This window comes from Caloenas nicobarica, chromosome 1 (assembly GCF_036013445.1).
Source record: "Caloenas nicobarica isolate bCalNic1 chromosome 1, bCalNic1.hap1, whole genome shotgun sequence".
NCBI classification, from domain to species: Eukaryota; Metazoa; Chordata; class Aves; order Columbiformes; family Columbidae; genus Caloenas; species Caloenas nicobarica.
The window spans coordinates 159,521,619-159,534,239 of NC_088245.1; the positions used below are offsets into that span (position 1 = coordinate 159,521,619).

The window sequence follows — 12,621 nt, forward strand, 5'->3', positions numbered from 1 at the left end:
AAAAAAAAAAAAGCCAAACCTCACGGTGCTTTTATAACGTGAGCGAATCCCGAGAGGTGCTCACACGGCCGAGGAGCCGAGAGACGGGCAGGGAGGCTCCGCGCCCGCCGGCCCCCCCAGCATCGGGCGGGAGGAGGAGGAGGAGGAGGAAGAAGAGGAGGAGGCGGCACCGCCGCTCCCAGGTTGGAGCCCCTGATTTCTCTTTCGCGCGTGTCAGTGTGCGTGTGAGCATCTCAGCCCCTCGGAGGTCCCCGCCGATCGGGGGCGGGAGGCAGCGCCCGTCTCGTCCCGTCCTGTCCCGCAGCGCGGAGCCCGGCGGCGGGAGGCGGCCCCGAGGGCGGCAGCGAGCGGTGAGCGGCGGGGCTGGGGGGCGCCGGCGGCCGCCCGGGCTGGAGCCCCGGCCGGACGGGGGAAGAGCGGGACGGGGCGGGAGGGACGGGGCGCACACCCGAGAGCTGCTGCAGCCCCGGTGCCGCGGGGGATCCCGCTGTCCCCGGCCCGGTGTGGGGTGCGGAGCTCTGGCCCAAAGCGGGGTGAGCGGCGGGAGGGCGTTTGGAATGTGGGGGTTTGGTGCTGGGGTGCTCCCTGCTTCAGAGGGGCGTGGGATTTTTGGGAAAGGCTGGGATTTTTCCTCTCTGAATTTCTTCAGTTTTGTTTCTGCTCTGGTCCCAGCCCGAGGGTTGCACAGGTGCTCCTTGTCACCTCTCTGCTCCCCCCGCCACCCCCCCGGGGCATTTTCTCAATGAAGCTCCCCAATCCCCCTGCAGTGCTGAATAAATGACATTGCTGCCACCAGATGAGTTTGGGACCTTGTTTGTGCAACAGGTGATTCCTCCTCCCAGCCACTTGTCCTTCCTGGTATTGATTGAACTTGCAAAAAAGACCAAAAATAAGAGGAGCTGGTGACAAGAAGACGACAATGAGTCACAGCCTTTGTTGAGATGTTTGTACCGAAATCACAAGAGATGCATTTTTCCAAATGACTCAAGCTGTGTGCTGCCAGGGGGGGTGGCAGGGAACAGGAGACAGGCCTTTGGCTTCATGACAAGGGCTGGCCCTACTGGTGCTGCTCCCAGTATTGATAAGCTGCAAGTTTCATGTCTGTTCTTCTTCCAAGGGAGAAGGTGAGAGAGAGATTGCAAGGCACCACGGAAATGGCTGTTGCAGAGGCTGTCTTCTCACCCGCCAACCTCACCTCTGGCAACCAGAGCAGCTGCAACGTGCACAACCACCACTTCTCCGCCAAAGTCATCTTCTCCCTCTTCTACACCGCCCTGCTGGTGTTTGGCGCCTGCGGGAACATCCTGGCCCTCTGCATCACCTTCCAGCGCAGGAAGAAGAAACTCAACTCCACCGACCTCTACCTGGTGAACCTGGCTCTCTCCGATGCCCTCTTCACCCTGGCACTGCCAGGCAGGATCGCCTACTACATCCTAGAGTTTGACTGGCCCTTTGGGGACTGGTTCTGCCGGGCCACAGCCTTCATTTTCTACATGAACACCTATGTGGGCATCTACTTCATGACCTGTGTGAGCGTGGACCGCTACATTGCCGTGGTGCGCACCAGGCACCCCGGCAGGATCCGCAAGATGAGCCGTGCCAGGGGTGTCTGCGTCCTCATCTGGTCCTTGGTTTTCCTGCAGACGGCACCGCTGCTGCTGCGGCCCATGACGCGGAGGATGGGGGACAAGCTGACTTGCATGGAGTACTTCAACTTTGAGGAGATTCCCAAGCTGCCCTACCTGCTCCTGGGGGCCTGCGTGCTCGGCTTCTTCCTGCCTGTGGGCATCATCTTGGTGTGCTATGTGAGGATCAACCTCAAGCTCTGCCAGACAGCCAAGGAGAACCCGCTGACAGTGAAGAATGGGCACCACCGCCGGGCCTTCACCGTCATCCTGGTGGTGCTGCTGGCCGTCCTGCTCTGTTTCAGTCCCTACCACCTCAACATCGTCCAGTTCATGGTCAGGAAGATCCTCTACCACCCATCCTGCCGCGAGCAGCAAGCCTTCAAGATGTCCCTGCAAGTCACTGTGGCATTCATGAACCTCAACTGCTGCATCGACCCCATCATCTACTTCTTTGCCTTCCGGGGCTACAAGCGGAGGCTGCTCCGCATCTTCAGGAACAGCGGCTCAATGGGCACCTCCTCCACTGCCAAGACCCACTCCGAGAGCAACAGCAACAGCCAGCCGCCCGGCTCCGTCTCTGTCTAGTGGTGACATTCCCTCCCTTTCGCTCTGGCCTGCAGCTTATGGACCATCCCTGCTGGCAGGAGCTGGAGCCAGGCAGCAGAGCAGGACCAGAACCTCTGACAGGCTTCATCGCTCCCCTGCCTGGAGCTGGGGGCTCTCACAAAGCCAGCCCCGCTGGGACACAGCCCTGCCTGGCTCCGCACGCCTGGCTCTGCGCTCAGCACTGCTGGACTCGCCGTCCCGGAGCACGGAGATGCCCATTTTCATCCCAACCCCAGTGGAGGCAGCTTGTGCAACGCTCCTGGCTGGCAAACACAGTTGGGGGTTTCCCAGCACCACACCACGCTGCCCTCCCATGCCTGTCCCGCATCCCCTGTGGGGCTGGAGGGTGCTGGTAACTACCACGGCTGTCCCTGCCTCTCCGCCCCCTTCCCCTGCACTGCCCCTGGAGCGCCGGGGCAGCTTCCCCACAAGGTTCAGGGCAGCTGGCATAGAGCACACAGACTCAGGGCATTTCAGGAAAAGGCTGGGATGTTACTTCCATGCCGAAAGTCTCTGACAGCCCCTTCCCTGCATGGACAAACAGCAGCTCTGCTCTCTCCCCGCCCAGCATCCCGCTCCTGCACCACAGCGCTGCACGGGGCGAGCAGTAAGTACGATACCCGTGGGAGCTGCCGGAAAAACCCTTCTTCAAAGGAGAGGGGCGAGGCTGTGAATCTGCAGAGCTTCCAGGAGTGCTGCCGCCCTCGTCTGCCACTTGGGCGGCTGCTCCTTCCCCAGGGTGCCCTTCCTCGCAGCTCACGCGCCGCGGTCGCCCCGGGACCCGCTGCCAGGAAGGGGATGCCGGGGCTGGCCTGGCTCCCGGCTCGGCTGTAAGCCTGCAAACCTGCCCCGTGGGTGCTCGCTGGGGAAGCCTTCCCACCCCTCCGCGACCTGAAGGGAGTGGAGGGGAGGGGACAAGGGGATGAGGACTGAGGGTGGCCCTATGTGACCTTGACCGACCTCTGCTTGAACCTGACGCCCTGAGGAGTCCGAGACCCTTGCTAAGGGCAGGTTATGTGTGACAATTGCCAGAACGGGAGGAGGAGCCTCGAGACGTCGGGTTCCCGTCGACATCCCAGCCTGTGTGACAAGGACAAAGGCGTCGGGAACAAGGACCTCCTCGGCTCTTTTCTGAAGTTGCTGGACTACAATAAAAAAACCCCAACAAACCACAAGTGGGATTTCACAGTTCCTGGGACGGCTGGTCTTCTGTTTGAGATTGGCAGGGACAGAGACACATGCAGAAAGAGGAAAAGCAGCTTTATTTTGCTGAAAAGTAAACCTGAAGACGTTTCATGAATGGACACTTTTGATTAATGCGAATCGTTTTTTAAGGTAATGACACTTCTTAATGGCTAGAAAATTCATAATAGTAATGTACAGCCCTTTCTTTTTTAAATGCGCACAATGAGCTTTTGGATGATGGTGGGTTTAGATGGTTTTACTTAACGGCACGGGCAACTGTAGCATCCTGAAGGCTGACTAAGAGGGATGCCTAAAATAATTCAGGTGGGAAAGGGGCTCCAGTAGCTCCTTTCAGAACGCTATCTGAGCCCTCCTCAAAGCAGGTCTAACCTCACTGCTGGCCCGCAGAGAGCCTGTTACAATAGACAAGGAAGAGCTGGTATGCAATAAAATAAGGGTATCAATGGTCCGAACACTCTAAAGGAGCCTGACTGGGTTGGTAGTTGTCGCAGAGCTATGCTGCCCTGTTAACTTGTTAACTTGTCAAAGAAGTGTTGGCTGGAAGGGACCTCTCGGCATCACCTCATCCAACAGCCAACGCAGGACCATGGCTGGCACCATGTTATGTTGGCCATGGCTTGGAAACCCCAGGCAAGGAGGCTCCCCTCGCTGAAGTAGTGGTTCCTGTGCTGCATCCCCCTCCGGATGAAAATGTTTTCCCCACTGTCCAGTCTGAACCTCCCCATCCACAGCCGGTGGCCATCACCCCTAACATCACCTACTCATGCTAAGGAGAGCTCGGCTCTCTCATCTTTCTAACTCAAATTGCCGTATGACTGTGGCAGGGGCTGCCAGGAGAGCAGTGGTACGCAGGTGTCGGTCTCAGCGAGCCCCCACTCGAACATCAGAGCGCAGGTCTGCAGCAGCGGCCGCCCCTCCTTCTCAAGACCGAGGCGCTGAGGTGTCTTGCCAGGCTGGAGCCCACAGCCGAGGCAAAGGCAAATCTGTGACAAAGCCTCAGCAAGAGGCGGAGTATAAACACAGCCTTGTTTGTCCTTTACTGGGCTCTGTTTGTCTCCAAAGTATTTTATTAATAAAGATGTCTCTACTTATCATCCTCAGTGACACCTTTTGGAGGGGGACAACAGTGAATAGTTGCGCGTAGTGCTCCAAAACGGCGGCACGCAGGAGGGATCCAACTCCCCTCCTCTGCACTGACACCACTTTGGGGCCCTTTCCTTTCGAACGCACCCAGCTGGGGCAGAAGGGCCACCCGGGGCGAGCACTCTGAGAACCACGGCAGCCCTCGGCACCCTCCATGGCAAAAAACGGCTCAGGAGCTCCCCCCGCCCGCGGCCATGGGCGGAAGGATACCCGCGGCTGAGGGGAACGCGGCCCTGTGGAGAGCAGCGCCGCTTCCCGCCGAAAGAGGGCGAGCTGGAACCTGTCGTCGCGCTCAAAAATACGCCCACGAATCTCAAAAAAAAAAAAGAAAAAAGAAAAAAGAAAAAAGAGCTGGTGCTTCCCCCCCCACCCCGCGTCTCCTGCAACGAGCCAAATATCCTCGTTTTCTCCTGAAAAAGGGTGATTAGCGCATGCAATTGGACGGAGTGCTAGGAGCTGTGCTTGACATGCTGTATCTTGACGGCAAATAAGCACTCAGAGCTCCAACACCCTTGGTCATGGTTCCCAGCTTCAGGCTTTCGCCTCAGAGCATAAATTTCCTGGTCGCAGCTCCTGGTTGCAGTTACACACCACCCTTTAGTAAACTTCGTGTGTTGTACAACACATCTCTTTCAGTCTGTGCTTTAAATCGTCCAGAATTGAAGCTATCGCACCTCGCGACATCAATCTTTGTAAGCCAGTAAAACATTGTCACGTAAAAATGCACATATCTACTCAAAATAAAAGCTTCTCACTGCAAATTAACAAGCCCCGGTGTGATTGTTTGGGCCAGGTGATTTGGGCAACTGTTTTCTCCTCAGAGGTGCGTGTGTCTCTGCCCCCTGCAAGCAAAGCAAGCCCTTGGAACTGGCGAGGGACAAGCACAAGCTCTCGATCCACCTCCTTTATTCGGGACACTGGCATCCCCAGGAAGGTGGTGTGTTCTCATGGCACGGGATTTATAAATAATCGTAGGTGGGAAAAGCAGTGGGACCTGCGAGGAGCGGTGTCCCTTCTGGAGCAGGTCTCTCCGCAGTCGGGATGGGGTGGCAGGAGAAGGGTCAGGCTGGCAGGACCAACTGTGCTTTGAGAACCAGAAACATCATCTTTGTCACACGCTGTGGTGACTCCAGGGTTTGCTTCACTGCTGAGTTGCTAGCATTACAGTTTTCTCTCCTGCTTACGTGTACCATTTCATGCAAAAACAACCAACCAAAATGAGACGATTCCCCTACCAGGCACCCCTGAAAGAACACTGGATTTTCAGTACATCAGCCAAAATATTGTGTTTTTGCATTTTCCACACAGAATTCTGTCAAAACTGAACTAAGTGCAATGTAACATCCCACTGCCCTCCTCTCTTCAGGTCTTTCCTTTCTGCCCTCTGCAGCCTATCTTCTACTTTGCTCCTTTTCTCTAAACCTTTCGTTCCACCCACTTCCACCTCCCCAATCTCCCTCAAGTCCTCACCTTTGCTAATCTTGAATGACAGTTATGGTCCCTTTTATCTCTTGTCAAAAGGCCAAATCCTGCTTTCGGTTCTGCCATGATCCTGGAATTTTTCACCCACTTTTGAAGTATGTACATTCCTGATTTCTCCAGCACTACCGTTCAGGTTTGCAAAGTCTCCCACAAACATGGGTGAGCCCAGCTAACTTCTTGTTTCCTCTTAAAACTCTTCTTTGGAAAAAATCAAATTACAACGGCCGTACTACTCATTCGCTGAGATTCTCACCAGTTGCACCCATTCATCAGGTCGTAGCGTTCTTCTGCTCCTGTCATCGGTTTCTTGTCTTGTATTTGGACTGAAAACTATTGGTGGCACATACCCTCTTTGAGTTTCAATTAAGAGAGGACTTTCCATGGTCAAGGCAGCCCTTTATATAAGGAAAGAGAAGGAATGCAATCCAACTAAAAATTAACCCAAACCCTCTGTGTTTTCAATAAGCACAATGAAATATCCATGTATACATGCATACATATAAACACATACAGTGTTTGTGTGTTCATGTGATTCTCCTAATAAAACAGTATTTAAACTTACAGAAAATGTGTATTACTGTGGCTACCCAGTTAAAGACAACTAATCTCATTTGGGTTTTCCACGTGGAAGAACACACAAGAAATTAAATGCACTCATGTATCAAAGAAACTATTGGTTCAAATGAATACTGTGCATTTATTTATCTTCAAAGAGACGCAGTTCCCCTACATCATGAGAACTGTAGTTCCAAGTGTTTTCAAATCTGGATGCCTTGAAAACTGCATATATACTCCAAATGCACACGTTTGAGAGATGGGAGTCTTTGAATACAGACTTTTAATTTTCTTCAACAAACTTTTAGCTCCAGTTAAATTCATCAAATCGATACATAAATATTCTCACTCTCTGTATATATACATATGTATACACACATATATATGTATACACACATATATGTGTATATATATATACACATACACAAACAGGAGAGCCAAAAAATGTTGCCATTTGCCCAGCACCTTGCAACAGGCTTTGTTTGCTTGTTCTTCTGTTTCAGACAAAAATAACGAGACCTTTTCTCCATCACACGTTCACCAAGGCACCGGGCAACCTTTAACACTTGTTTTGGGAGAGGAAAATGGCTTTGGGAGGTATGGAGCCCAACCATTCTGCATCTTAGCAAAAAAGTTAGGGCTTGAGAACCTGGTGGCTTATCGGGCAGATTTCCACAAATACAAACCTCCCTGTGGGTGTATTTCAGAGTATCGCATAACCGTCTAGGGAAGTCCCCAATAAATGACTCCGATGTTGTCTGAAAAGACAACATTCCTAATCTAGCAGAAAATTTTCAACAGCAGCAATTACTTTTATTTCAAAATACCAAATCTTGCCGTTACTAAAACCAGCCTGAATTTCCTAAGGACTTAAAATCTTCTCTGTAGAAAAGTATTCTGCATTCTCTCGCTGCCTAAAAAAATAATGTTGGGTCACACAAAAACCAGAAACTGTGCAATGAGACATTCAAAACCGTATCGGACAAACACTGCGTAGGCTGTGAAGAACAAGCTCCTCGCATTCCCAGAAATGGTCCATGAAAGTTTCCCCGTCAAGGGGAAACCAAATTGTTTTCCAGCTCTAACGTGTGAATCTTTCTTCTATGGTTCTTGCACGAAACAGGAACTGTGTTCAACGGAATCTGAGACTCCTTTTACCATTTCTATTGCTTTTATTTTTTTTTTTTAATTGGAAATTGCAACCCTTGAAGTCTTTCGAGCAAAAACCATTCTCACAGATGTCAAAGGGAGTTTTCAACTGACATCACACAGACTCTTCTGTTTGACCATATTTTGCAAAATGGGGTTTTCCCACAACTGTGACATTTTGATACCCCTCGTAGAGATAATGGTAAGAAACTATTTAGACTTGGAGGCTATCCACGTATGTGTCCCAGATGCCACTCGATGTATTTTAAAATTCCAAGGAATAAATGTGCTTTGTGCTTGTCCCTAGAGCAGGGCAACGCCCTCAGACACATGGTGTGAACTGTGGGGTTGTCCTGTGCAGGGACAGGAGTTGGACTCGATGATCCTTGTGGGTCCCTTCCAACTCAGGATATTCTATGATTCTATAATGTCTGAAAGGGCACAGGTCATATTAAATCTACCCTGGGCTAGGTGGACCTTTATTTCCAACATAAAAATTTGACTTCTGAAGGAATTCACTAGTCTTTATTGCTACTTTCGAGAACATATTTGTGAAGGAAGAATCTGTATGATTAAAAATTAAAATCTGTACTTGTTTCAAAACATTTAACTAGTTTCCATATACAAATTATTATAGGGTTTTTTTTTTCTTTTGTAAGACAGGTGTCCAGAGGTCTCTGGATACAGAAATGTCTCTCACCTACACACACACACAGCCATTCAGCTTCACACAAACAAAACCTTTCAATTGAAAAAGCAGACCCTGCCTAAATAATGTGATCACAGCATCAAGTCAAACCCTGAAGGAGGTTCATCACAGCCCAGGAAAAGACACAGTCATTCCAAAATTCCCTTACTTCACTCACTGGAAAATACTAAAAAATACATACAGGACATTTACTTTAGTAAAAATTATGTCATGTGCCAAAAGCTGCACAAATTTGACATTTCTGGATAAGGACTTGAATGTCCGAGGGACTTTTTTCAGTTTTATCAGTCAATTAAAAAAAAAAAAAAGAAAAAAGAAAAAAAAGAAAGGTATCTCCCTCTCTCTAAATCTTGTCCTGTAATTTCCTAGTATATTTTCCAGACTGTGCAGGTCTGTACTTTGGTGCACACGTGTTCATGTGGATGTTCAAAACATCCTTCTCTCTCCTGTATTCTTTCACCTTCTCCCCCTTGCACCTCCTATTGCTTTTGTTATGCTTCCGATGACTTGTATCTTATTCTAAATGTACGTATGTATTAATTATGCCTGTGTGTATATAAATAGACACATAGGTACATACAATGTACAAACAAAATGCATACAGAAACATACATTAAATGCTTGAGATACATATGTAGATTGGTTTCACGAAGTCACAGTTTGGAATCTCACATTACTTCATCTTGGTTTTACAGAGATGTTCACCTCTCTCCACCCCACCTCCTGAAACTCCTAAGGTGCTAATACTCATCGCTTCTGAGAGCCAAGCCAAGTAAGTTTATTTATCAATCTAAACTTCTAACCCAATATTGTACTACGTTGGCATTAGCATTCTGTTACCTTCTGTGTTAGCCTGAATCACCCTTCACGTCAATATTCCAGTCGTGATCAAGAGTAAGTTGCTTCAGACAGCGAGGATTCAGCCGATGCAGCGTCATCCACATCTCTGACAGTAGAAAACTAGAACTATATATAGAAAAGTTAGGTCTTTATAATTTTCTTTTAAGACAGTATGTAGCCAGCTCAAAAAATGAAACCAGCACATAGGACACTGAGCATACATCCATCATTACAGAAGTCTGTCTGAATCAGACATGGAAATCATTCAAATAATTTCAGTTCTGATCTTACTGTACCATTCGATTCACACTTATTGCTTCCAGTGAGTATCTTCATGACCTGTATCTGAATAGCAATTCATTCAGTTTGTAAAAATTTTAAATTTACAGTGGTCACTTACCACAGCCTGCAATACGCACATGAATTTTCTCGCATCCTATCTGTGTATTATGTGCTGAGTGACAACATTACTTAAAAGGGAATTCAAGAAATAAAATATTACAGGCGTTAATAAAACTTTCCGAAGAATGACGCTGTAGTCCCCTAACCCTTTACTGAATTGAAAATGAAGTGATCTTCAAACCTCTTATTACTGTAATAAAAAATCAAGTCCTGTAAAATAACATGTAAGCTAGAGAAATTAGACTGGTAAAGGAAGAAAATATGATTTTTCTTGATAGGTAAATCTAGTTGTTGTGGTTGTTGGAGCTTCTTTTCCTAGTCATTATGTCTGATAACATGTCTAACAAGGATTTACAAGAAAAAAACCCACCTACTTTTAAAAATAAATTTAGGTGATATCCAGTAATAAGTAGAAACTAAAGTTACTTTGAAAAGGATAACCAGACTAGAAACCAGCAAGTCATCTGAAGGCCTGGGAACAGTTCACGTCATCCGTTAACATCACTTTGAATCACCAGTCACGCGGAGCCGGTTTCTCTTTTCTGACGCTCTTGCGGGGACGACCTTCGTGAGTCCGTCCAGCAGGTGGCTTGGATCCCCTTTCAGACGCACAAACCCGCCGAGTGAGGTTCCTTCACCATCAGTGCTGCAGCAGAAAATTAGTGGCTACATTTAAGTCATTATTGGAAGCCCTCAGAGCTTCTAGAGCATCTCCCCTGGAAAATCCCATTTCCATAAGTCGCGCAACCTGGAAAAGAAATAATGCTGCTTTGAGACCAGAGTTTTATTCATGCTGAGTGTGCATTGGTCATGTTAAGGGTGTCAGAGATCGCCTTCCCACTGACCAGGCTGTCCCAAAGCTTACCTTTCCACAGAGTAACCTGCTTGAGAACATTGCCATAGAGATAACTGCTTTCTGAAAGTTTATTCAAAACCAACCGTTTGCTAAAAATGCCACACCTGTACTTTCATAGCTGGTCCAGTTTCGAAAAAAGAGTAAAACAGAAAGTATGGCACCACACTTGACAACTACCATCTAAATATTCTCAAAACAGTGGAAGTCAATGACATTTAATGGAAGAATTACCTGGAAAAAAGCATATTAAGACAGTGATTTTGGTCATCACTAACCACTTGACCACCCCTCTTCATAATATTGTGTACTCAACACCTAACCCTTTTGCTCTGTGCCAACAGATATTCAAATTACCACACGTGAAAAGCAATGTAGGTATAACTACATTTAATTTATGGTTAAATTCCAATCTAAAGTAGATTTAAAATCTACAATTCTCGATTACATATGACTGAAAGTCACCGTATAACTCATTCACTTTCGTAATTCATCTTCCAGAGGGGGGAAGAACAAGGCAGCGGGGTGGGGGAGGTTGGGATGGGATGGGGGCCAGGGAGCAGCACATAAAATTAACTGTGGCCTCTGGCAGCAGAAAGCATTCCCCATCCTGCTCCAAGTGGCCTGTGACCAGACACCAGAACTCCTGAATCTGGAAGTCCTGGGCTCCAGGAGCTGCCCGGGAGCCACCGCTGCTCCTGCCCATCTCAGGAGGCCTCTTCCCAGGGTGCAAAAGCAACGCACACGAGTACTGAAAGCACTTTTAAAAGAAAGGTGCCATTAAAAGTAAGCTCCCCTTCCTCTAAGGCACCTCCAGAACTTTCAGTGTTTTTAATCTGTGTTGCTTTGGTGGCTTACTGAGAAATACGCTACTGCCAAGTGTACCCAGAGGTGGGGGTCCTCATTCTCTTCATCGAAATACACCATTAAAAAATGTTTGAAAACGGCTACCTTGGCTGTCACAGTATCAAATACGGTATGGATTGGTTTTGTGCATTTCCCTCTTCTCTCCCCCGCCTACAACCCAGTGTCAGTTTCTCACCTTCTGGTAGAGAGAGAAATGAATTGTTACTTTTGATACCTCTGCAAAGACTGGATTTCACAACCTGTAACTTTCTGAAGTTTCCTGTGTCTGATTTTTCATCTAAGGTTGTGTTTTTTATGAGAAAAAGGGCAGGCAGTGGAATAAAAGCTAACCACAGAAATACATTTCAGCAGAAAAGGTTTTTACTGCAGTTGCCATGAATTCTAACCTTAAAAAGTGGTGGATGGAATTGCAATATTCCCATTTACAGAATTATCCAGCGATATCTATCACAGGGAACAGACTGTAACAACAAAAAGCTCTTTTCATCTGAGTATATTTTAACCACAGGAACTGAATCCAGCTCCAGGAAACAGAAATGTATACTGGTAACGGTAATTTAAGGTGCTAAAAAACCCACAAGAAATGCAGAGATTTTTGTACCAAAAAGTGTTACAAATGCTTGCGAATTTTAGTATGAGGAACAGAAGAAAACCTTGTGTTTCTGCCATTCTAAGACAACTTGTGCAGTTATTAGTACAGTCCTGAGAAATCAAAGGTGCTTAGATTATGTTTTTCTTTGCGGGATAACAAGACAGCATCGCAAATGACAGCAGTCAGGTGAGCTCTACACCTTCAGTGCATGAAAAAGTATAAGCATATACTGCTTTCATAAATCTAGGCCTAAAGACTTTGGGTAAGAATCCAGCGTTTCCAGCTCAACAATAAAAGTTCCCATGAGCAGAATTTGTCAATAAAACAAATAAACAAAGCAACCCAGCAGGGAAATCTTTTGGTTCACTTCATACCTGGTACTGAGTAGGCATTCAGGCCAGCCAAAACTAAGTTAATTAAGTTCTGGGGTCTGTCTCAGAAGGTGTTCTTTGGTGTGGGGTTTTTCTTTTTATATTTCCCTCCCTGCCACCTTTTTTTTTTTTTTTTTTGCTCCCGGAAGTAGCCAAACAGGTTTTGCAGTCAAAACCACCAATGTAGTCACAATTTTGAACACTTTGAACATACCCTA

General features: G+C 47.8%; 2 protein-coding genes across 2 annotated transcripts in view; one reads left to right on the top strand and one right to left on the bottom strand.

Moving 5' to 3' along the window:
* The first annotated feature begins 1,154 nt into the window (after window positions 1-1,154).
* On the top strand, window positions 1,155-2,213 carry LOC136003087 (G-protein coupled receptor 183-like). Its single transcript, XM_065658390.1, has one exon. It carries the CDS (start codon window positions 1,155-1,157, stop codon window positions 2,211-2,213), a length of 1,059 nt encoding a protein of 352 aa, XP_065514462.1.
* Window positions 2,214-6,725: 4,512 nt separating this feature from the next.
* UBAC2 (UBA domain containing 2) overlaps window positions 6,726-12,621 on the bottom strand; it is a 100,660-nt gene continuing 94,764 nt past the window's right edge. The window contains exon 9 of the mRNA XM_065651229.1: window positions 6,726-10,468. Within this exon, the coding sequence (XP_065507301.1) occupies window positions 10,361-10,468 (108 nt within the window). The 3' untranslated portion in view covers window positions 6,726-10,360. The remainder of the gene's footprint in view (window positions 10,469-12,621) is intronic.